The sequence below is a fragment of the Zonotrichia albicollis genome, chromosome 1, assembly GCF_047830755.1.
Source record: "Zonotrichia albicollis isolate bZonAlb1 chromosome 1, bZonAlb1.hap1, whole genome shotgun sequence".
NCBI classification, from domain to species: Eukaryota; Metazoa; Chordata; class Aves; order Passeriformes; family Passerellidae; genus Zonotrichia; species Zonotrichia albicollis.
Window position 1 is genome coordinate 131181362 of NC_133819.1, and position 25218 is coordinate 131206579.

The window sequence follows — 25218 nt, forward strand, 5'->3', positions numbered from 1 at the left end:
ACTTTTCATTATGAAGATTAGCAGTCACTGAGTAACTAATCAGCTGTGGATAGTAGCTTGTACTAAAACAGAGGACTATGAGAGAAGGGCTGCTCTGCCAGTTCATTTCTTACACTGTTGCTGCTGGGTGTAACTCAATACTGACTTGCTCAGCATATTTTGGTAAAGTATTTAGAAGAGCATTTCAGCTTATTCTCAATTTACGTTCGTCAATCTGTTCTGGAGATCAAGATGCCTGAACAGATGAAAAATAGTAAGAAATACAGCATCCAACAAAAAGGGGTTACTGAGTGAGAAATTTAGTCCTAAATGTAAATACAATGTGTTCTTGCATGTGTTGTTTAGCCCAACCACTGTTTTTCTGGTTAGGTAAACTTCTAAAAAATTTAGCAAGAACTTCTTCAGGTAGGAAAAGGAGGAAAACTTAAATTTTTGAGAAGATAAAGAGGGTAAAAATAAGTCTGAATAAAAAAAATATATATTTTATCTTGATGGTTCAACAACTTGCTTCATTTTATTTGCTTATTGCAAGTGTTTCTGAATGATACATTTGAAATTTAGAGAAAGAGAGAATGTGTATGGAGATAGGTATGTATATCTGCATCCATATATATCTGCATCTGCTGATATATTTCTGAAATATATCTGCACCTGCTGATATATTTCACAGACTTGTACTTAGAGATTCCACACTGGGATTGTTTGTGCATTTGTTTTTTCCCTCTGGTTGGCAATCATACCCATTTAGAAAATCTGACATGCTACATATTCATACACAGACATTCCCATCACATAAGAGATGCAGCTCTGAGTTCATTTGCAGGAATTGTATCCATTGCTGATAGTTCCTGAACATCTAAATAACTAAAAGATGTTGCTCTTTCAAATCAAAAGGGAATGAATGAAATGTTGAATGAAAGGGAATAATATAAAGTGAATTAACCTCCACTACAGTGTGATTGGCTGAAGAAAAATATTTCTAAAAAAAAAGTATTTCTAAAAAAAAAAAATTTCTAAAAACTCAGTCTGAATTCAGAAAAAATATGATGCTGCCATACCTTCAGAAACCATAAAACCAATCACTAACTGCTCTTCAATAGGCTATTGCCCCCCTGGCATTGTCTGGGAAAGGCATGCATTTCCTCTGATCCTTCCAAGCACACCAGACTGTTGTGGTTCGCTTACTGACCCGCTGAGTTATCATCCATCCAAAAAAAAGCTACACTGATATTTTTGGGTGAAGTCAAATAACTTCAGCCCCCACCCTTTCTCCCCTCTCACCCCCGCTTCCATTCACATATACTCAGAGAACCTTGGTGCTGAGGTGAGGCGGGGACAGAGGCACTGTACTTTTGCCTGAATGTTTATCTTGCTGATTTTTGTGGCGTTATAGAGGTAGCACACACAGCAGCGTGAAAATCACAGCATCAGTTATGTTGGAAAAGACCTCTGAGACGGGGTCCAACCTCTGCCGGAACACCACTCCATCAACCACACCATGGTCCAGTATTTAAGTCTTTAAACACCTCCAGGGCTGGAGCCTCTCCCACCTCTCGGGGCAGTGTCTAATCGCCCTTTCCGTGAAGAATGTTTCCTCCTAATGTCCAACCACCCCTGGCACAGCCTGGGGCGATGTCTTCTTGTGCTGCCCCTTGATACCTGGGAGAAGAGCCCGACCTCCCCCCCCCCGGCCCGACCTCCTCTCAGGGCTCTGCAGAGCGCTCAGGTCCCGGCCGAGCCTCCTTTGCTCCAGGCCGAGCACCCCCAGCCCCATCAGCCGCTCCGCTCAGGGCTTGGGCTCCAGAGCCTTCCCCAGCTCCGCTGCCCTTCCCTGCACTCGCTCCAGCTCCTCAATGCCCTTCCTGAACTGAGAGGTCCAGTCCTGAGCCCAGTACACGAGGGGTGCCGTGACTAGAGCCGAGTACGGGGGCCGATCACTGCCCTGCTCCTGCTGGCGCCGCTGTTCCCGCTTTCCAGCCCCTCGCGGGCCGGCCCCGCACCGCGGCCCTGCCCCGCGCCCAGTCCCCGGCCCGGGGTGCCGTGAGGGAGCGCCCGGCGGCCTCCGCCCAGCAGGGGGCGCGCGCGCCCGCCCGGCCGCTCGCTCCGCCCGGCGCCGCGCGCCCCCCGAGAGCCCCGCGCAGGTACGGCGGGAGCGGGACGGGAGCGCGGGGCCGGGGCGGCAGCGGGAGGCCGGGGAGGGCACGGCAGGGAACGCAGGGCGCTGTCACCGCGACAGGCCCGTGCCAGGCCGGGGAGGGAGCCGGGGACGGGCCCTGGGCACAGGCCGGCCCGCGAGCCCGAGAGGTGGAGCGCTGTGATGCCGTTTGGTGGGAGAACAGCGGGAGCAGTGCCAGCCTTCAGGGGAGGGGAGGGGACGGGGCCGCCCTGCTGACAGGGCATTGGTAAGTGAGCGGCTTTGAACGTGATTTCGAGGGGTAAACAAGATAAGTGCGACTGAAATACATGTTTTAACCTGCTGTCATAACTGTCTTTGATGAAGCAGTTACTGTTTTTATGGGAAATGGAGTAGTTCCCTTTTTAATTTTCTAGACCACACTAAAGCTGCTGCTCGTTATTGTGGTGAAAAGGTGGGGATAACGCCTGAACTGTAGACAGGATAGGGAAGTAACTAGACACAAACTGTGGTGAGTAATATTGAATCGAAAATCCATCAAATCTGAGTAGCAGAGGGTATAAAATTAGTTCTTTGAAGATCAGTCTTAAGACCAATCTTACAAAATATTTAATAGAGGCCTTGATGTAGCAATTAAAACTTTACTGTCTTAATTTAATAGTGATGGGGAGTTGGGAAGCACTGACAGTATTGAAGAGGGTTCTAGTACTACACAGAATTGGGTGATCCTGAGAAAAAGGATATGAAATAAGTTTAATAACAATTTAAAGAATGAGGGTTTAGAGTTGTTACCTTGCAAGCAAAAAATTTGTAGAATAAATTCTTACCACTTGAAAGCACAAAATCAAAGAATGTTAGGTAGTTACAAGATACTGAATTGCAGAAAAAGTAAATGCTTTCTACAGTGATCCAGTTAAAGGAATTACTATTATCCATGAACAGAACTCTTGAATTCTTTGTATAATGTTAATGATTCCCAGCAAAAGAACTGGAACAGAAAGAGGAAGATATGCTGAGGTCAAGTAGAGAAATTAAGAGTCTATTGGAAGAGGCATTTGGCTTTTTTTGATTTTGCAGAATAATTGTAATTTTGTTTTCTGTTTAACCAGCAAGGTAAACACCGTGAGGGAAATAAATTGAACTAAAGGATCATGTTAATATATTAATAATTTAACATAGATTTTAAGATGAATAATATATGAAAATTTCTTACTATCAGCGAGCACTGATATTTAGGACCAGCCTTCCAAAAGGTCAAGGAAGAGCAAAAACTGAACACTTACTAGATGGAATGTGGCTGATTTGTAAAAATATTTTTGTTTGCTGCAGCAGAGGCCTAACTTTAGTGTTACCTGTAGACTATAGATCAGTTTTTCTTTTTTGTTTGTTTATGAAATAGGTTATTAGCAAGAACTTGTTAAATTGTTTTTTAGAAGAAAAAAAATAGTAACGTTTGCAGTCTGAGTTGGTGACAGTCAGGAAAGGACAATGGCTCATTGCTGGCTTTTTTGTGTCGAAGAAAAGGTGTGATGAGTACGCTGAGATGAGGTGAAGGTTGAAGTGTAGAATGTGCATCTGCTGTCCTCTTACCAGAGCAGTGTGAGTTTGCCTCTGCAAGAGGGGACTCTAAAATTCAGTTCTGATCTGTAAACAGTGACAGAGATTTCCTCTCTTCAGGTTTTGGTGTCCTTCAGTTAAAGTTATCTCATCAGCAAGAGCAAGGGATTTGAAGCAGTGCTTTAAGGTAATTGTGTTATCTCACCTAAAGTTCTTTTGAACTTAATGTTTGAGCACTTGTGGCCTTGAAGTCCTCATCTGCAGTTCAGACCTGAGGTACTTGACTGTCCAAGGAGTGAGCTACTACTAGAAGCTTTTCTAGGGATTTGGGTATACTGGAATTTTGAGGGCTGTCACTTTCTTCTTTTGTTCAGTCTGTCAGTTAATAATCTCCCCACATGATCTCGATTGTGGATGTTTCACTTCCAGATAGATCAGTTAATAAGCACATAAGATGTTTTAGAGAGCACTGGTTTATACATGTTATGTGAAACACATGATCCCTGAAGGATTGAGCTTTCTGGAGAGAGACCATCCATAGGATGCTGTTAGAGTAGGCAACAGGCCTGTCTTGAATGCATGGGTTTGTTCCACCAAATTTCCATTGTGAGTATTTATTATGTGTGTAAGTCAAGAGCACAGATACTGAAATGGTCAGTTTTGTTGTGGTTTGCTTTGCTATTTAAAGATGATACTTAATAAATATGTGGGGAAAAAGGTTTTATCTTGTGCAGTCCCCCACTGCAGCCTTGTCTGTACTTACAGGACTTAGATTCTGTTATCATTCATCTATCAGCACCACTTTTCCAAGTGGCATTTTTTCTTTCACTTTTTCAGTGAAATTTCGATTGATTGTGGAGCAGAGCTGCTTAAACACCAGTTTTGTCAGTCAGCAAATTTCTGACATCCAAGTAATGCAGCTACATCAGCTGAATTTTATAATATAAACTCAAAGGCATAAATCCTGTACTGCTTATTATGAGATCCTTCAGCATGCTCAAGACTTTTAGAGTGTGTTAGAGTGTCTGCTCAGTGACCAGCAGTAGTGGATGGTGACAGAAGGAGGGCAGCAGGACATTTCAGGAATGGCTTGGGGTGTATGGGCTTCCCATGCTTGGTGTAAAATGCTTGTGTGTCTTCTTCACCTTGGAGTTTTTTATCCACAGAAGAAAATGCCTGTCTATGTTATGTGTTAGTACCTTAGAGGGTTGTTCTTTCTCAGAATGGGTACATCTTCAGAGTTTTGCTACATCCATGACTCATCAGCTTTCCCTCAGGGTTACTGAGCAGCATTGTAGATAGAGGTGATGTGGATCTTCAGGAAGCATTAAAACAAAGTACCATACTAGAGGCTTTTGAGGAGAGTGGATGTGTGTAGCATCAAAGACATTTCTTACATGCAGAAGTGGTTGGGTTGAAAAATTATAAAGAAGAATGGAGAATGGACTGCAGTGTCGCTGAGGGACACGAGAAAACACAAGCACACCACCACTCAAGGTGAAGGGAAAAAAGGGAAGTTTTATTCTCTGACTCCAATATTTATAGCTTTACAAACGTGACAGTGGATTGGAAGGTGACATTGACACCTCTGCAATGTCACTGGTCAAACCAACAGTCCATCAACTCTCTCCTCCTCCATAAAGGAATGTAAAACAATGAGTTATTTACAGAAAGTGTGTGAGAATATTCACTCCAGGAATGTCAACATCAGAAGGCTTAGAAAATCTTAAAAAACCAGGGTGACACTGCAGGAAGCAGCCAGGCTCATGTGCTCTCCCAATGGAGGATCTCTGGTGGCTGCTCTTGAAAGCAGAGTGCTGGGTGAGCCGAATCAGCCTCATCCAGGACATCAGTTTAGTCAGCTTATGATCAGTAAGACTGGAATAATTTTAGTTCTGCATGGTTCTGTTCTGGCTTCTGAACTGTTGGAATTTGCATGTACTGCCTAGAAAAGGCAGTGAGCAACAAGGTGATAGTCTTTGCCAGGACATGGGTTGTAAAGATAGGGTCAGCTATGAAGAGCTGCAGAAGAGCCCTGTAAAACTGAGTAACTGGATAATATACTGGCACATGAGTTCAGTGTAAGTAGAGGGACTCAGCATAAAGAGAATCCTACCTTCCCATTACTTCTCAGTAATGAGCAGTGTCTTAGAGTTTTGATGAATGGTTCCATGAAAATGCAGCAACAGCATTAAGCAGCAGTGGAAAAGTGGAAAACAAACAGTGGAATATTACTGAAGAAACAAGTAAAAAACAAAGCAAAGAATTTTGTCATGACACTTGTTAATCCATGGTTCACCCCACACATCTTGATTGAGTCAACCTTGTTCTGTCTCCCAGCTCACAAAACAGAGTAAAAATGAGTGAGATTCAGAGAAGCAAAACAAGAATGGTCACAGACCCAGACCCCCTTACAAATGAGGAATGACCAAGAAAGCTGGACTTCAAAATTCATCCTGGAAAGGGATGTCTGAGGAGGCTGTGATGAAGGCCTGTAGAATCATGAGTGGCAGGAAAAGAACAGGCAGAGGTGCACAGTCTGTTCTTCCTGCAGCAGAGCTGGGGGTCCACAAGGGAAGCTGCCAAGCCCCTGCTTCAGCAAGACCAAAAGATTTTCTTCATAAGAACTGAGTTGGAGAACTTACCAGAGTATGTTGTTGGTATTAAAAGTATTTGTGTTGAAGAGGAGAAAGAGCAGATTCAGAGGAGGAGGTGGAGCCAAATGCGTAAAAACCCCATCCATTTTGAATAGAAAAAGCAAAATTATATATGTTTGCCCTATTCTATGTTCTTTCTGGCCTCTGCTTTTTGCCACCATTTCAAAACTTATACTAGGCCTAAAAGGACCTTTGCTGGGATCTGCTGTGGCTGCTTTATGTTGGTTCTTTATTCACAGAAGTCATAATTGACGTGGACTTTTTTTCACAGTTTCTCCTTATCCTTCTTCAAATAGAACTTGTCAAACCTCTTTAAAGAAACATGGTGTCATGGTTTGATGCTGGCACAATGCCAGTGCCCCCATGAAAATACATTCTCCCTGGTGTCTGCTGTGAGATGTGACCAGGAATAGAGCAAAGCAGCCTCCCACTTAGAAATAAAGAAGAGAAAACTTTATTAACCTACAACTATAAGTAAAAAGAAACACACAGAAAGAATGAAAACCTTCCAAAAACATTTCCTCCTCCCCCCACCAAATTTCCTATACAGCCATCCCTCAGATCACCAACTCTCAGTCCATCACCACCCTTTAGATAATCAGTTCTCAGTTCATCAAGGGGTGAGGCGTCCCTCTTGTGCCAAAGGCTTCCCCTGGAAACACAGTTGAGACCTCTTGTATTTCCTGTCACACGTGGCACTGCCCGGAGATATTGCCAGCCTGACATCTTCCTTCCATGCCCAGTGCTCTCACCACTGCACATGGACCAGAGCTGCCTCTAGGGTTTCCCTTTCAAGGGTGCTTTGTCCAGTTCCAAAAAGAGCACAGTCTCTCACTTTTGGGACATCTGTCCCCCCTAAATTCACCCCCTGGGGCCGAGGAGTTTCAAGAACAGAGATCTCCTCCACTGAAGATCAAGGGCACCATCCACCCTCCTCACTTGTTGTCTCTGTTCATGCACTCTTTCACATAACATCACTGCACTCCATTGCTTCTCCCTAAATGCAGTCTCTGTGTCACAGGAAAAAATGGTTCTGTCCATGGCTGTACAAGAAAAGTCCAGCCAAAGGCCACTCCATCACCTCCTCCCACCCAAGATTCTTTTCCACTTCTCTCGTGGCCTGTTTGCTCTTATCTCATCTCTATCTTTCTTCTCATTCAGCTCCAGGAGGATGAGCATTTGTAAGGTTTCCATCATGCAAGAAGAGGGTTAAAAAATCTCAGGCTCTGCCTGTCCAGAACTCCCATGCTGCCCTGCCAGGCACCTTCTCAGAAAGTTTTCCTGGAAGTTCTCTGCTTTTAACCCCCTGTGTTCTCAGAGGCGTATCCATGTCCTCAGTCGCCACTCCAGGTGCCAATATTCAAATCTGAGCACCTATTGGTTTGACCACAGCATCCCAAAAAAACTCACTTCCTCTCAAACCATGGTACATGGGTATTGCTGTTCATTGACTAGACACTGGGTTTCAGGCTGAATATTGATTGGGTCTTTTACAGATGAGTTACTGTTACTTACTAAGTTATCTAAAGGTAGAAGTTCCCCCTGTATATGTGATGTCTTCAGTTTTCAGGCTCAGCAGGATAAATTGATGCAAATGGTAAACATCAGTTGAGCTAAAGAAAAGAAAAGAAAAGAACCTCACTCTCAGGTTCTTTTCAATCATCTTTCATTGCATTTCTGGTCAATTCCAGCCCCTGTGCAGATCAGGAGCTTGAAGCTGACCTCTCATTCTCCTCAGACCTGCCTGTTGTCCTGAGAATGCTTAGGCTGCTCGTTTACTCCCTTCAGTCCCTTTAGACTGAAGTTGGGCAGTCGCTTTTACTACTACATGTTTGCCTACATGGAGAAACTTTTTGAGTCTAAGCATAGTGAAGCAACTAATTATGCAAAGGTAGTATCACTATGTATATAGCAGTTAGACATACAACCTTAATAGTGTTACCATTTTATCTTGTTACATAAATCCACTGTGATACTGTTACGTTTTTAAAGTTGTGCTGCATTGATAGATATTTAAAATATTTGAAAGAGTAAATTTATCAATTTACTATTTGTCTTTGATAAACTGGTTTAGTGATTTACTGTGTGAACATGAAAATTCTGAAGAGAAATATGTGTATCCAGCACTTGTAGTAAGAGTTGCATGTTTGACACTCTTAGTTGTCTTATCATTGGTACATTGATGAAAATGCATTGTTGGTATAAAATAATGAACTTCAATGAACAAGCAGAGCAAGATATTTTCTCAAAGGTGAAGTCAAGCATACAGTTAGATATAAATGACTCACAAATTTAGGAGACATCTGCTTTTAAAAGTGACTTGTTTCTGTTCACTAGCCACTAAACCAGATTTGATGTTTTACACTAAGGCCATGTCATCAAGGTTATGCATGACTAAGGACATATAAGCTATTTTATATATTATAAGGGAAAAAAGTAAGAAAATATGAACTATATAACAAGTCATTTGGTCACAGGTTCTTACTTTGCTTTATTGCTTTTATTAAGTTCTGATTTCTGATGATTCCTCCTGGACACAGAAAGTTTTTCCCCATGTTAGTTAATATGTCATCTCAGACTTACTGTTTGTCTAGGTAAGGACTAGGTTTTTTGTGTGGGGATGTTTTGGATTTAGTTTTGGATATTTTTAAAGAAACAGGCATAAATACATACTTTTTAAAATTAAATACCTTTGGTTTCAGAACTCAAGCAACCATACCTAAGTCCTCATTTCACTAATAGAGAATCAGAGATTAAATGAGAATGCTGTTTATACTGCAAGGAAGTAGCAGTTTGGATTTCAGAATCCTTTTAATAAGGTTTTATAAAATCTTATTTTCAGGCTTTTCATAATTTCCATCCCAGGGTAATAGAAAACACCACAAATGTAGAAAAAGTGGTCTGTGTGAGTCAAGGCTTACACACCATGCCAATACCTAAAGGGGACCTACAAGAAAGGTGGAGAGGGGTTTTTACAAGGACATGAAATGACAGACAGCTGGGAATGGCTTTAAACTGACAGAGGGAAGGTTTAGATTGGATATAAGGATGAAATGCTTTCCTGTGAGGGTGAAGAACAACTGGAACAAGATACTCAGAGGAGCCGTGGATGCCCCAGCCATGGAAGCGTTCAGGGCCAGGCTGGCTGGGGCTGGGAGCAGCCCGGGTGGGGGTGTCTCAGGTGTCCCTGGCCGTGGCAGGTGACCTGTTCGTGTCTCTGCCATCTCACGGCATTCTGTGATTGTGTTTGTCGCTGCATTCGGACAGGAATCCAGCGCTCCACGTGGTGGCAGTGTCCGTCCAGCCTCCCGTGCTGCTCCTGCCTCGGCGGCCAGCCGGACACAGCTCTCCTCAGTGTCTGTTCCTGAAGGCTGCTCCGAGGCTGCAGCGAATTTAAACACAAACGCTTAATTAATGAGTGGGACAAATTCTCGCTACTCTGTTAATAACCAGACTATTAAACCAATAACAAAACAATGTGTAGTAATCTTTAATATTTTCTTGACCAGCATACACCCTACGTGTTCCCAGCAGAAACAAAAAAGGAGTTCAGGTAAAACTTTGTGAAGAGGTTGATAATTATGACCGATATGATTCAATAACTTTATATAAAAACAGATGTATTCAAACTGGCCACAATGATCAGAGAAGTACTGCAGCTATATACTGGTTTAACTGAACCAATTGTGAGGAATTAGTTACAGATTATTTGAAAAAAATCTGTAAATTGCCTTTTTTCCTAAATAGTTCTTGTACAGAAGATGGAAGATGAGCAATGTTCAAAAATACTTAGCTGTATATTTAATTGAAGTTAAATGTGCTCAAACATGTAATACAACTGAATTACCAGTTAAGTTTAGCAAGGATAAAATGTTTGCAAATCTTCTTGTTAATAAAGGCATTTTAAATGAATTATCTCTTTCTTATTTTTCCCTTTTTTTTTTTTGCGCACCTGAGTACACAAAGCTTGTACTATTTTAACTGGGGAAGCATCCTGCAACCCTGGATTGGCATTTGAGGCCTTGTATATTTTTTATCTTGTAGTGTTGACATAGTGGGCAATAATGAGCAAAGCTCCCTGTTTCCCAAAGCCATCATCTGCTGATCCATAAGAGCAGCAATAGTTGTTAAAGCTTTTTCATAAAGCACTTTGTAGCCTGTACTTGTAAAGCCCTTTGTATGTGCAGTGTCCCAGTGTTTCTACTTACAGGATGGTCCCAACATCAAGAGATCATTACCTGGATGTCTCATGTCTCATAAGGGAATGGGAATGATTGGAAACAAATGGCATAAATAATGTTATTCTGTTGGCACCTGCCCATGTGGCTGACTAGGGACATGAGAGGGCATGTAGGTGTTATAAACCTGCTGTGATACCTCAAATCCAGGAACTGTTGAAAAAATAGCTAAAGTTAGAAAGGGAAAATCTGCAGAATACAGCAGTGTGTAAAATAGGCATCATGCTGTGCTTAGTCTGAGGTGCTGCTTTTAGCAGCAGTTCCATATTGGTGGAGCCATAAAACTGTTCCAGTTGTACTGAAAAGATAAAGATTTCTAATAGAAATTACAGAACTTAAGTGGATTTTGATGTACATAATGGAGTTCTTTCCTAAATTGAAATGAATTGATCACATAATTTTTTACTAAACATAATATTTATTCAGTTAAATGACTTCTCAGTAAGTTACACATAAATACATGTGTGTGTGAAAACTTAGCAAGGAATTTCTCCCTCAGCATTTTAAGCAAAGTACTGGAATGTTTTTCATTAAATAATGAAGAGGAAGTGCTCTGCAAGGCACTGCCACTGAAGTGCTCTCAAAGTGCATTACAGAAAGAGGATGCTGTTTACCACAAGGGAGTTGAAAAATGCAAATTTTGCAAGTAACATGTATGGTGTGTTTGCTGGCAGAGGAGATTACTATTTCCTGGATTTGTTTTAGTTTCCATTTCTTGGTGGTGGCAGTTTCCCTAGTGGTGATCTTCCTGATGCCTGGGTTCTAGATGTCAGAGTTTGTATTAATAGTGAGAAATCTTGAGGATGGGGCGATCTGACAGTGTTCTGTGGTACTGATGTATTGTTTTAAAATAGGGGCAGTTAGTTCAGTTTTCCTGAATGTAATGGGGAAAATCCAGAATTAGTATGTCCTGTGGAGCAGTGACTGGTGATTAATCCCAATTTGGCAGGTTCATTAATACTTCTGTAGTGGAGGGATGGGTCCCATGAGTGATGGTGTTTCTCACATGGAGCTGTTCTCTCCTGTTCCTTGGGCTGTTTGGTAGCTGTTGGACTTAAGGAGAAAGCAGAGACCACAGCATATATTTAGTAAAATAAAACTGTGCACAGTTAACACAAATTTTAGGAGTAGTTTAAGAAGCGACAGAACTTGCATTTAGCTCTGTGGTTTGAATTTTTCAAGACCACTCCTGACTTCTGCAGATGAGAATGTGTCCTGCAACAGATGAGTGTGTGACAATGAGTTACCATTGTGCACAGTTTAGTGAGAGACAACTGACTCCTAGTAAATAAATTATTTTTTCAGAATCACTTAATATAAGCATTCTTTTTGAAAACAAAACAGCTTGGTTAAATTTTCTTATCTTGTGCTATATGTGTCATTGAAGAGGCTTACAGCATAATTTCTGAAGTTATTAATTAAGAACTACATTGTGTTGAGGCCTAAAGAAATGTATAAATCTAGGGAAAATGCATTCTTACATTATGCCTTTCTAATGGGAATTCTAGATTAGGAGAATGTCTTTGAATTTACTTTTTTTCACAAAACTGATTTTCAGTCAAAGTACCAAGTTATTAAAAGCAAACCTTTTTTTTAACAAAAAATATTATTTAACAGATACATTTTCAGTAGATAGTGATGCATTTTTACAAGCAGTGATTTACTTCTGTTTTTAAAAATTAGATTTATTCAAGTAGTAGTAGTATTTTTTTGGGATGTTCAGGATGGTCATTTTGCAATATTTTGTGTCTTATTACTAATGCAAGTCCATTTGTCCTAATTGATGCTTATGAAATCAGTCCTTACTGGTAGGATATCAGCTTATGGACAGGTTCAGAGTTGTTACCTCATTCACCTTTCAGAAGCAATTTAAATTGAATGGCTAATGCTGTTTTGTTTCTAAATTTTGCTCCTGAGTCTGTTGTATCAGATAATCATTGCAATAATAAGCTTTTTTGATACTGTGGGCAGAAGTGCAATCACCATTTGTTTAATGAAAAATATCTAATTAATTTTACTTGTGATTTTTTATGAGTTTTCTTACACAGGAAGTTTTGCTAGGTTGGGTTAATTTTAAGGCAAGACCATGCTGTTTTGGGACTGACATTTTAAAGATGGTGCATAGTTCAGCTTTGTGTGCAGCTTGTATTTGGCACAGGTTAGCTAGCCATATGTGAAATAGAATTGTGTTAGTAGAGAAAATCTTTTTAATCACAAAGATAAATCAAACCAGATGGTCCAGATTTTTTTTTTTTTGTGAATGTATTTGCTTAGTCCACAATCTTCAAGTATTGGGAAGAAGGGTTTGCCTCATCTTTGTCTTTCTTACTGTGAAATGCTAAGGTTTTACTTTAGTCTTCTACACGTGAGTGATCAGTTCTAGATTTTAGTGATGATAAATTCTGAATCAGAATGACTTCCAGTTACACTTTCTATTAACTGCTAGTATTTGTGCTTCCTTTTCTGAGAAGATAAGGAGGTGACTTTTTTCCTAGGTATTATTAGCTAATGTTTCATCACAGTTGGGGAATTCTCTAAGGCTTTACCAGACATACACGTCTGGTATGAAAATACAGCCATTAGCTTATATTTAACAGAGCATGTCATGCTGTTTCTCAAACAGCCTACGTTTCTTCCAGTATAATATTCTCATGTTGATTTATGGTAGGCCTTGTTTTATTAAGCAGGTTTAAACACTGAAGCATTATTTTACAAGCAAACCACTTTTTGTCAAGTGTGAGTAGGGGTTTGTGGTATTGATATGCTGCTACTATGGCTGATAATTGGAGGTTTTAATATTATTTATGATCTTGCTTTAGGGAAGATTTAGTGCAGAATATGAAGGTCACAATCACATCACAGAGAAACTGGGCCCATTATTTTTCTCAGTGAACGCTGGATGAGCAGAGTGGAAGAAAAATTCTCATATCATTCATGATTTGGGTGGAAAATGGGCAAGAAAATTGAAATTGCTGTCAGCCGGGAATCATAGCTTTGTAGCATCCAGGGGGTTGTAACATATTCACTGAAAATTTAAGTAATTACATTTTCCTTTCTTTTTGTATAGGGTTATAAGGAGGCTGTCAGTGCCCTGCATGACTCCAGTCTCACACTAAGTTTTATGGTGTATCAGTGAACCAGCCACTTGCTGTTGGAGATGGTTGTGGAAAAGAGTTCTTGAGCCAGTGATGTACAGTCACGTGCTTCAAAACATACTTGCAGCCCAGAGGAATGTACTCTGCTTAGAATCATTCCTTATACAGATACCAAGACATAGAATTTATTTCTATCTCTTTCTCTTCAGCATCCAATAAAGAAAAAAACGTTGTGCATTCCCGCACTGGAAAACTAGACAAGTGTTGATATATGTAGCAGAATTTGTCCAGATAGGAAACACAGCCTAGTGAAGTTTAAATATGATTTATTAAACGCAACGGCCCCCAGTGCTAGAGCTGTTATTCAGACCAGTGTGTACACATTTTGAAATTACTTCTGGAGGTACTTTGATCTTGAATTTGATCTAAAACATGGGGGAAGAGCTATAAAATATAGACATTATGAACTCTCATAAAAGGAGAGGTTTTAAATTGAATTCTTTGGCTACTGGCCATGTTTCCATTCTCCTGGCTGAATGAGTGCACTGGTGTGGAAGGATACCTTATATAGATGAGAAAATTTAAATCTGTGTGTAGCAGTTTTAATAAGAGATTCAGATAGCTAATCAGAGCACTGCTGCACCGTGAGCCCAGAACAGAACCCCTGGGCAAGTGAAAAATACTGTTTTCAAGTGACATTTCAGTTCACTTTCTATTCCAAGCTTATCTAGTAAAATCACGTTTCCCTCCTATCACTTTAACTTTGTCATGTATCTATTGAGATTTCTTCTAGAGAAATTTTACTTACTTATGTGATTTTTTTCTTTTTTACCACCTCTCTGAGGCAGTACAAAAAGAGGACTGTTGTCCAGTCTTCTAGATGTTGTCATTGCTTAAAATTGCCTCATGAACATTCTACCATTCTCTTGCTAAACCATTCTCTTTTTCCTTATTGTTTTCAAGTAATCTTTTCTGTGTCCCGTAAGCATGCGGTGTCATCGTGATTTGACTCACCCTTAAAATATTCTTCTGCAAAACCGAAATCATAGTTCATCAAATATTCTATACCAAGTAATCCATGGTGAAACATTTATCTTCTTCTTTTATGTCTGTCCTGATACAGAAAAGGGCTTAATCCTTTATTTAGTATTAAGCCAGAGAAACTGCATTTGTATTTCTCTGTGTTGAGGTTCTGCTCAAACCCACAGTAGCTCGTGTGCTTGATTTTACCATTGTCTTCCTTGCACCCACTTCCAGTTTTCAGTGGGCAATTTCACCTAATACATTCAGTTTTCTGTGTTCTGTATTGCTGTTCTTGTTTGTTCTATAGTTTGTGTATCTCTGATGCTGTAAAAATAATGTTCTCAAAGACTATTGAAAAATACATTTATTGCAGAATGAAGAAATTAGTATTTTTATTAAGCATTTTTATGTGTACTGTAGTTTGTGCATTGAAGTTCAAAATCAGAGAGTGAAAATCCATTGGAGCAGCTTTGCTTATAGCTGGTAAAAATTGCAGTTAGTGTAACTGTACCAGTGGACTGAATTGTTTAGAGTTTCCCCATTTGTGAAAAATTCTTCCTTTCTGTCCCAATCTGTAGTGTTTTGCCCTTTAATATCAATACTACTACATGTGATTCCTTACTAGGAATCACATGTGAAAACTAATTAGTTTTCACTAATTTTTTAGTGAAACCTAATCACCTGTTTGGCATCTGTGGCAGAGATCTTACCAGTTTCCTCTCCTAACAAAGCTTTGCTTCTCTTTCCAGAGGTGTGAGCTCTTTCTTTTTACCAGAAGGGAATGCAGCACACAAAGTTAATGTGTGTGACAGGAAGGTTTCAGAGTTGACCTATAAGCTAGTTTGCATTCTTGTTTGGGACCTGAGCAGTCTAGTGAATATTAGCATTGTGTTGATTTGCCTGGTTTCACCATCATTTCTTCACCCTTTTGCTTGCAGGTTGCTACCCTCCTCCTGAGAGAGTCAGAGCAATGTCCTACGTTTTTGTGAATGACTCCTCGCAGACCAACGTGCCCCTGCTGCAGGCCTGCATTGATGGAGACTTCAACTACTCCAAGCGGCTCCTGGAGAGCGGCTTCGACCCCAACATCCGTGACAGCCGGGGCCGGACTGGCCTGCACCTGGCTGCAGCCAGAGGAAATGTAGACATCTGCCAGCTCTTGCATAAATTCGGGGCTGACCTGCTAGCCACTGATTACCAGGGCAACACAGCCCTGCACCTGTGTGGCCATGTTGATACCATCCAGTTCCTAGTTTCTAATGGACTTAAAATTGATATTTGGTGAGTCACTTTTTGTTGTAGTGTGTTGTTAAGTTTCTTGTGTTATTCCCCCAATTTATGTATTGTTCTCCCCTATTATGTGTAAAATGGTTTTGTTCCCCCAGTTTTTCCCGCCACTGCTACCCTGTCAGATAAGTTGCTATGGTAACTTCGCTATTCATAGTTGCCGATATGTAATTGCTCCTCCCCTGGTTTCCCTTATAAGTGAAAGTTGTCTCCTCCCTGGGCCCAGTCAATCACCCCCTTCTCCTCCCAGGTTTCGAGAACCTTCTCCTCTCTGGAGATGGTGGCTGGCTGGGGTCCCAGGACACCTCCCTTACCTTTTGATTATTGGTCTCCATGGAGTGTCAGTTCTGTGAAGTTCATCCCCTCACCTTTCCCGATTGGTTCCGCCTGTACCCACCTCCCCTCCTTTAAAATCCTGTTTCACCCCCTATTGGTGAACTTTTTCCGGTTGGTTTCCCCGCGTTTGCATCCCGCAACACCTTCAATAAACCGACGTTTAGCCCCGGTGAAATGGTCAGCTCCGTTCCTCCCCAATACCAGCGGTGTGAGCCAGTCCGCAGCCAGCACAGCCCGAGGCCATCAGACGCCGAGGGGTGCTGGCCAGGAATTGCAGAGGGGCGTAGGCCTTTCGCCCTCAGCTAGCCGGACTCCAAACTTCGGGCCACATACGCCCCCTCTGCAATTTTTTACAGTACTTATTTTATAATACATTAGTCTTCTGTCACCAGAGCCTTGCATATAAATCTGCTGTTGCTGAAATGCTGTATTTGGTGCAATTCTATTTTACAAAGATACCACTTAATTTAAAAAAAGCAAAATAAAAAGGCAGGGAAACAGTAAGAGGCCACTTCTGCTAGTCTGTGCAACAAGCAAATCAAATGTAAATAGCTGCTGCTGGTGTGAGCTGCTGTATCTAATTGTGCCTCATTTATGACATTGCTGCCCTGGTTTGGCCAGACAGCCAGGTGTGGGTGGTTGGCACCAAAGAAAAAATCACATTGACTACTTTAAAAGAATTTCTCCACCCCATTTTCTATTGTGGTACTATCTAAGACAAAGAAAATACAGTATATGTGTGTGTCAGTTCATTCCCATACTCTTCTGGTAACAATGCTTCCTTTCAGTGTTTTTGCCCTCCCTCAAAGTCTGTGACTCAGAATATTGTATATTCTTTCCTTCTGGCTTCCAGCAGCTGTCAGATGCCAGTGCTCAGATGGAAGCTCTCAAGCTGCAAAATAACTAGCTGTTTCATTCCTGTGCTGAATTACTTTGTTTGTGGAACTTTCTGCATATTCACAGTGTGTGCAAAAGCCAGGACTAATGTCAAAACCTTTTGAATTTTTAAATCTGTCCCTTTTTCACCTGTCCCTCATTAGTGTTTTCAACTCAGCAAAACTAGTTATTGGTAGACCCGATTATTTATGGGTTGTGGACTGGAACTTTTTCTCCTCATTTCAAACAGCTCTGGTGGAAATTCCTGGTCTAAAGGCAGCTCTGGACCTATTCAGTATTTTTTTAATAGCAGCAGTGGGACCATCTGTATTTTATTTCATTTCTGCCTCATGTCCTAATACCCTCATGGAAAAGGAACTATTAGGAGCCAGATTGCACAATTCTTTCTTGAAATTAAGCTTAAACTTGAACATTGCCATAAATCTACTGGGTTTTGTTTTGTTTTGTTTTTTTTTTTTTTGCTGTAACACCCAGATTCCAATTAAATTAGAGTTCTAAGAATTTGATTTTATTAGAGGGGGAAAAGAGTTGTGCAATTTGAAACCTAAATATACTTATTTTCTTCTATATCCAATTGTGCTGTAACTTGGATAGATTGGAATTTATTACTGTCTGATAAAACAGAAAACAGCTCTCAGGACTTACTAAATTGTAATATGTTATGCTGAGTTGACTTGTTACAAAATTTCTATGTTAAAATTTTCTTATGTCTTTTTATGGGCTTGTTTTAGCAACCACCAAGGTGCAACACCACTTGTTCTTGCCAAACGAAGGGGTGTGAATAAAGATGTGATCAGACTGCTGGAATCGTTAGAGGAGCAGGAGGTGAAAGGATTTAACAGAGGAGCTCACTCAAAGCTGGAGACAATGCAGACAGCTGAAAGTGAAAGGTATTTACCAAACACAAATAACTACCAGGAGAAATAATGTTTATGGCTTTAGATTTTTGGGATTGACTTGATTGTTTATTCCTCAAAACAGATAATATCAAATTTGGCCTGACATTATCAAATCAAAATTGAGTGTTAAATTTTGGAAAAATCTCTTTAAACGGATCCAATGTTAGAAAAAAAAGGAACTTCTATTGAGATTTTAATTTTATGGTAAAATTAAAAAAAAAAGGCTAATTTTCCATTCAGAGTCCCAAACACAAGTACTATACCACCTACCGCAAAGCCAAGTGGGAAATAGTGTGAAATGCAAAATGGCAGCATCACAGGCTAACCTGACATCCTTTTGATGATTTTCTATGCAAAAAAAGGGGTGGGAGACTTTTCATCAATCTCTGAATAAAGGATTTTATATGGTATCGTATCTAAAATTTCTATTGTTAGCAGTCCTGGAAAAGATGGAGAATAAAAATATTTTGATGACTAAAGAGATAGCTAATGCAGAACTGAGGATTTCAAGAAAATTGCTGACCATTTCAGGGAAGTTGTTGGGTTAGAGGGAAGTTAATAATGAATTCCTAAAAGTCTGGTTCTGGGACTGTGCATATTTAGAATTTTCTTAAATAAAAAAGCAAAAGCATGAGATGTAGAAGCATGGTTAGTGATACCAAGAAACGAGGAAAATTGAGATGGCATAGACAAAAACCTGGGGTTACGAGGGCGAGGAAATCAATAGTAATAAATTGTGATTCTGTAGCAATGCAACTGTAATTACTGAAAGTTGTATGCTATAAAATAAAAAGTTTCTCAGCAAAAACCAAACATGTAAGGAGAACAGGCTTGGTGCATTAGTCAGTTCCAGGAGTTAATGCTACCCTGAGAAATGCAGTGAAGTCCTACAAAGCACAAAACATTTTCACTACATAAAGAAAACAATCAGTCCTGTTGTATAAAGTAATGGTGACTTCTGCTCTCTGATATGTCTTACTATGCTGCTTACCCCCATTCAAAAAAAATGTGGATTTTTTTGTATTGTCTAATGATGACCATGAACTATGACTACTGGAACATTATATCACAAAAGACAGGGAGTTTTGTCACATAATTGTTGCTTGGGTTATGTGAAAATGTAGACAGGCTGTACTGTAAACAGAAAAGAAGCTGTATAGATGGAGTTAGATCTAAGCTGAGTGAACATAAAAGGTGAAACCAACAAAACTGCAGAAATAATACTCAGTACTCCCATGAAGTTCTTTTTTATACATCAGGTGACCTTACCAGTCAGAGAGACTGTTCTAAACCATGAAACCAAAAATTAATTTTATTTTCAAAATTACGTGGTTGTACATTGTAAGAATTAGTGCATATTGCCTTTCAGACTTCACTAACTTTTACTGAAAATGTCTTGACACACACAAATGCACTTAGGCTGATTTTGTTTAAACATATGGACGAACAGCTCAGCCCCATTTAAATTTTGGTTTTTGATTTGATGGTGTCTCTTTAACAAACATAGCTTCCTTTCTGTTATTTGACCTTCATAAATGTTATATTGTTTGCTTTGGCCAGGAAGTCAGCAACTCTCCTTGGGGACAGGCACAAAGACATAAACAGTGCACTACCCAGCTTGTTTGGGAACGTGTTTAAAATGTCTGAAATGCATTATTTTCAAAGTAACAAATGACAGATGCCTACAGGAGCCAAAGCAAATGAGCTTGTGTGCTGTTTGCTTTGTAAATAAATAATATCTTTTTACCAGTTGGCTTTTCAGACCTCCACAGTTTCACTTACTCTTCTTTGTATTATTTTCACATTTTAGGGACACTTAGATTTATGACTTCTGTCCTCTGCCCTCTGAACTCTTACATTATGTATGAACCTATGGAGAAATAACACTCTTTCTAAAAGCAGTCTCTGGCTTCAGTTTTCTGCTCCGTGTTACAGGCAGTTGCTGCTGCTCGGGGAGCAGAGGCCAGAGCTCTGTTCCCAAGTCAAATTTGGTTTTGCTTGCTTTGCCCTGCTGCCAGGAGGCAGAGCTCCCTCTGTCCTGCTCTCACACAGACATCTGTCCTGCACAGCCCAGCAGGACCTGTGGCTGTGCCACAAGCATGTCTAAATGTGAACTCCCACCTGCTGCTGGACACAGAACATCTGTCTGGGCTGTGTGGCACAAACTCTTCTCTTGTGTGACATGTTGCTGCATTACCAGTTTTTATGCAGCTCTAATTTGCAATAAGAAAAAATATATTGAATAACATTTGTTTTAATTGGGTCATAATATAAAATAGTAAAAATGTTTTCTGTGTACCCTTTTTAATGAGCAAGCCTGTGACCTTTCCACTTAAATTGCATTGCACCTTTATTTAACCTCTCTGTGGTTACGTATTAACTAGTTAGTACTTAAGAGTAAGCAATTCTGTTCTGCACAAAGGGCTGGCTTTTACTAAACCCTTTGTTTTGCTTGGGAAATCATAATAAGCAAGGAAGATTACTAAATCCTGCACCTATGGGTAAGCTAAAATAGCTTTACAGCATGGTAAATATTAAAAAAACAAAAATGCAGGCTGTTTAATAGGCAATTCCTGAAATCTTGTGCACATGATGCTGCAATACTTGAGCAAGTTGTGGGAGTTCAGGCTCATTGTTCTTCAGTGGTTACACTTCCTGAGAAAAAATACCATATGAATAGTGTGAAGTTTTCCCATGGTGTAATCTTAGAAGAGAGCTTTGTGAATGAGACTTTTTTCTGATAACCATCATTTTTCAATTTATTTCTGTCAAGAAGAACAGCAGCATTTCTACAATTAGTTTTGACTTGGAAATTACTTTTCCTTGATTTTTAAAAAATTTTATTATTAGTCTTGTAAGAAATATCTAGGAATATGGTTATGGAAAACAGTTAAAAGGGAAGAAAAGAAATTTTTTTTTGCTTATATTCTGCTATTGACATCATTGAATATGTGATTGATTCCACCATTTTGTTTCTGTGTTTGTCAGGGCCTAATCCTGTAAACAGCCGTGTATGTAATTTCACTCAAGTAAAAGGTTGTAAGACTGTGGAGATGGCCAAAATTTTAAGTGAAGTCAGGATATGCAAAAGCTTTCCTATTCTTCATGAGATTTTTCATAAGCAACAGATAGTTTCCTGTTACTGTTGTGAAACCAACAATATTGGGAGAATTACACAAGAGGCTGTGCAGGATTTTGAAACAACTTACATCTTTTCTAAAGGTGATCATTGTCAAGAAGACTGCCTCTCTCAGATTTTATATTTGTTTTTCATGAAAAGTGAGAATTCTGCTCCCTCATTTGCAGTCTGACAATTTAAGGGGGCCTGATAGATTGGTAGTGGAATGCTAAAACATGAAAGCAGTCACTGAACACCATATGGCAGAAAACACAGCAATGCTAACTTGTTCAGAAAGTTTCTGAGCTTCTTGTTATCCAAAGTTAGTGTTTTCTGTGATTTTTAATGCTTTTTTAGAAGGGGAATGTAACAAAGATATCCAGGAGAACAGTAAATGCAGAACTCAGCATCTCAAATTAATGTTGGTTAAAGCTTCCATTTTATTAATCAGAGTTTATTTTTAGTCATAATTTGTTTTATTAACAAATAATGTGTGCCCCTTGAGGTCTTAACTTATGCTTCATTATATTTTACTAAGCCATATTTAGTAGAATTATGGGGACTGACCTTTGAAGGCTTCTGGGTAGCAGGCCTGAAAATTCAGTGCAGTTATACATACACAAATATAATTCTCTTTGCACAGGGTAATAAAATGTCCTTTCAGCTAAAATAAGTTTAGAATTAGAAGTGTTTTCCTGATCTAATTTATCTTGATTTAGCAGAAGCAATGCTATAAATCAGTAGGGGGGTTTGATTTTTAATCTAGAATGTTTCAGATGCCCTTAGTGGGATCACTGTCATACTGACAGATGCATTCCTTTACTCTGATATATTTTTAACTTTAATCCTTTGCAGTGCAATGGAAAGCCATTCCCTTCTCAATCCAAACCTGCAGCAAGGTGAAGGAGTTCTTTCCAGCTTCCGCACGACATGGCAGGAGTTTGTGGAAGACCTGGGCTTCTGGAGGGTGCTGCTCCTCATCATTGTCATCGCTCTCCTGTCCCTTGGAATTGCCTATTATGTTAGTGGGGTGCTTCCTTTCGTAGAAAACCAGCCTGAACTGGTGCACTGAAGCAAATGCAAATAAGTACACAAGTCCTTTTCCCTGTTCTAATCTAATCTTATTTTGAGCTTGGAATTATTTGCTTGGTGCAGACAGTGGCAGCTGTATATACTGTTTGCCTTTTGTACCTACTATTAACCCCTTTGGAGGAGGGATTAATTAATTTCAAGTAAAACACTGATTTCTAAAGCATTCCTAAGATACCTCTGACTTACCTTGACTTGCAAGCAAGATGTCAAGATAATCCTCTCTGATAAAATATTGTGATTAGAAAAGGCCTTTCATTATGAATATTAAGTTCCTGCATATGAAAAATATATCCTAGTACAGAACCACATTTGGTTTATTTTTTCTATGAAGAGAGGTAAATCTATTGTTGGATTTTTTTGTAAGTGCTTCAGTTGAAAGAACAATACTCTTAGAAGTCCCCCTCAAGAAATCTTAAAAATGTAATAACACTTTCTGATATATAGATGGTGATAAGCTGCAACTCCATTGTTATTTTAATACCTCTCCATAGTTTCCTATCTGCTAGTTTATAAAAGTAATGAGAAACAGTTCAAGTTCTGCTATGTCTCTGTTGTATAGATCACTCCTTTATTTATTAGGTTAATGTAGTGCGTCTTCCCCAGATGAATTTAATGTTGTTAATACCTGCCTGAAATAAAATTTGTAGAATAGAACTGTTTGTTGTGCTTTAGAAGAAGACTTGAGCTGAAAATCTTGCATTTTTGTTGAAATGTTGCTAAGCAAACTTTCTTTGTAAGGGTAATTAAAAAGTGATTTAGGTGTTCTGCCGTGTATATAATAATTCTGTAAGGTCATTGTGAAATATATCATGAAGGATAACATTTTGTCCTCCCATAAGGGTCAGACTGTACCATGTAATTGTGTTTTCATGTTTGTGGAGAGAACTTGATTGAATAGAATTCCTTTCTAGAATTGTTTTCCATTTAATTTGCTTTCAGACAGAACAGACAGGCTTATGAATTATTTTCTGAGTATGCAGAATAAAGGGGTTTTAAATACTAATATTTAGAAACATTGTATGAAGTTAAATCTTGATCCATTCTGTATTTCCATTCTTATTTCGCTTCCCATTTTGCTGTGAAACCCTTTGTTGTAAATAACCTAGGGATACAAATCCATTAGATACTTCTTTAGGAAGGCTGGAAAGGTATTGCATAGTAAGTGGGAGATTATCAAAGAAAGTGGATTCTCTCTCCCCATGCTGATTAGACATCTAATTCTCTTTTGCCATTGCCTTGCAAATCCCAAACAAAATTAATTCTGTGAGCCTAAGGAATCAATTTTTTTTTTTAATTAGCCACTCCTCAGTTGTTGCTAAATAACTTAAAACATTTATTGTACATTTAAATATAACCTACGTGATTCTGTTCTGGTACCATGTATATTTTTATTTCTTGTTTATTGGTTTGAATGAAGAGGGTTGTTTTCTTTGTTTTGATGGGTGATATGGGTTTCACTGGAGCTGGGCCCCATTCTAAATTGCATCTGAATAAATATTGATCTCAATTCTTAAGTTAGACTTTTAATGACACAATACTTTTTCAACAGCACAATGTTGCAGAAAAGAAACCATCTTAAAAAAACCAAAAAATGAGAGCATATTCCTCTTCTGAGTATTTCACTTATGGTGCCATTGTTCACAAAGATAAATATAAACTCATTAGATACCTAAATTACTTACTTGTCTAAATAAGTACATTTCTGTTAATAATACCATGCATCTTGATTAATGACATTATCTTTCTGTATGTATTATCTGCATAATTTGTAATTGTATTCTCAGTATGGGTGAATGCCACAAATAAATACATGTAGTAAATACGTTTTGGTTTATTATTGCATTAGTGCAGCAGTAATGACACTACCCCATTTCACTAAGTTTGTTGTGCATTGATAATGAATATTTCAGCAGTGGGGAACTTTCCTACACAAGAAATGGCAAACATGCAGCTGCTATAATGAGATTTTAGAGCACAGGTTCTTTAGATTTGCCTGTTTTGTTTTCAGTATTGTTGCTGAATTAAAATTGCTGTCTGGCTGTCTCTCTTCTCTGAGACTTCAGGTATTGACCATGTGGTCTGGAGGCCTCTCAAAATTTAAGGTTACCCATGAAGAGGAGCAAAACATAACCAAAAAAAACAAAACTTGAGCCTTAAGTAGGCTTTCCTATTTTGCTGCATGCATAAGTAGACATGCAGGAACTACACATTGAAAAGGTTTGAAAAATTGTGTTTGAAATTAAGATATTTCATGTTTTAAACCAGAAAGAAATCCAAAGCACTGTTTGAACTTCACTGTGTAATGAGTGCTGCTCCTTTAAATAGGGACATGATAAATGTCTGATAAAAGTGGAGTTTTTTCTGTATATGCCTCTGTTACTGTAAAAGGTCTGGTGTGCCTTTCAATATATCTGCAAACGTTAATGTCTTCCCTTTCAAAGGCTCCTTCTAAAGAATTAATTTACCTCTGTAACTTTAGCTTACTTGTCGTGGAGAGTTCTACTATTTCAATATAAAGACTTGGATTGTCTGTAGGTAAATAAGATTTATTTATTATTGCAGTGGTATCTTGGTACCTTGATCCAGGTACTCACTATTGTGCCAGGCAACACAAAATTCAGCTGAAGTGCTTAAATATGATTAAGATAACAGGTACATCATTCTATCCTGCAAATGCAGGTACAGAATTATCCCTGCTGTCACCAGAAATTAATTTCATGATGTTAATACAGATTCAAGATTAGTCACTCTTCAAATCCAAAACAGATTGTTGTCTCAAGCTGTTGTTAGACTAATGAGCTCAAATGGAATAAGGAATTGAGAGGGAAAACAAACAGCTATGAAGAGATTTCTGTTTCCAGTGACATGAAACAACTTGGTGGACG

General features: G+C 39.3%; 1 protein-coding gene across 4 annotated transcripts; it reads left to right on the forward strand.

Annotated features, from left to right (window-relative positions):
* Nucleotides 1-2007: 2007 nt before the first annotated feature.
* ANKRD46 (ankyrin repeat domain 46) lies at nt 2008-24155 on the forward strand. 4 transcript variants are annotated; one of them, XM_074554284.1, is made up of 5 exons: nt 2089-2141; nt 3812-3878; nt 15643-15985; nt 17956-18114; nt 22097-24155. In XM_074554284.1, exons 3-5 carry the CDS (start codon nt 15675-15677, stop codon nt 22311-22313), a joined length of 687 nt encoding a protein of 228 aa, XP_074410385.1. In that variant the 5' UTR covers nt 2089-2141; nt 3812-3878; nt 15643-15674; the 3' UTR covers nt 22314-24155. The 4 variants fall into 4 exon arrangements, with proteins under 4 accessions (XP_074410396.1, XP_074410385.1, XP_005479523.1 ...); XM_005479466.4 differs by lacking the exon at nt 2089-2141 and adding an exon at nt 2157-2402; XM_074554295.1 differs by lacking the exon at nt 3812-3878 and having other exon boundaries at nt 2008-2141.
* The last annotated feature ends 1063 nt before the right edge of the window (nt 24156-25218 follow it).

Bases quoted from the DNA above. Each gene is read 5' to 3' on its own strand.
- ANKRD46 (XM_074554295.1), top strand. From the start codon at position 15,675: ATGTCCTACGTTTTTGTGAATGACTCCTCGCAGACCAACGTGCCCCTG. The intron at 15,986-17,955 runs GTGAGTCACTTT...GGCTTGTTTTAG, and splicing joins GGACTTAAAATTGATATTTG to CAACCACCAAGGTGCAACAC. The intron at 18,115-22,096 runs GTATTTACCAAA...AATCCTTTGCAG, and splicing joins CAGACAGCTGAAAGTGAAAG to TGCAATGGAAAGCCATTCCC.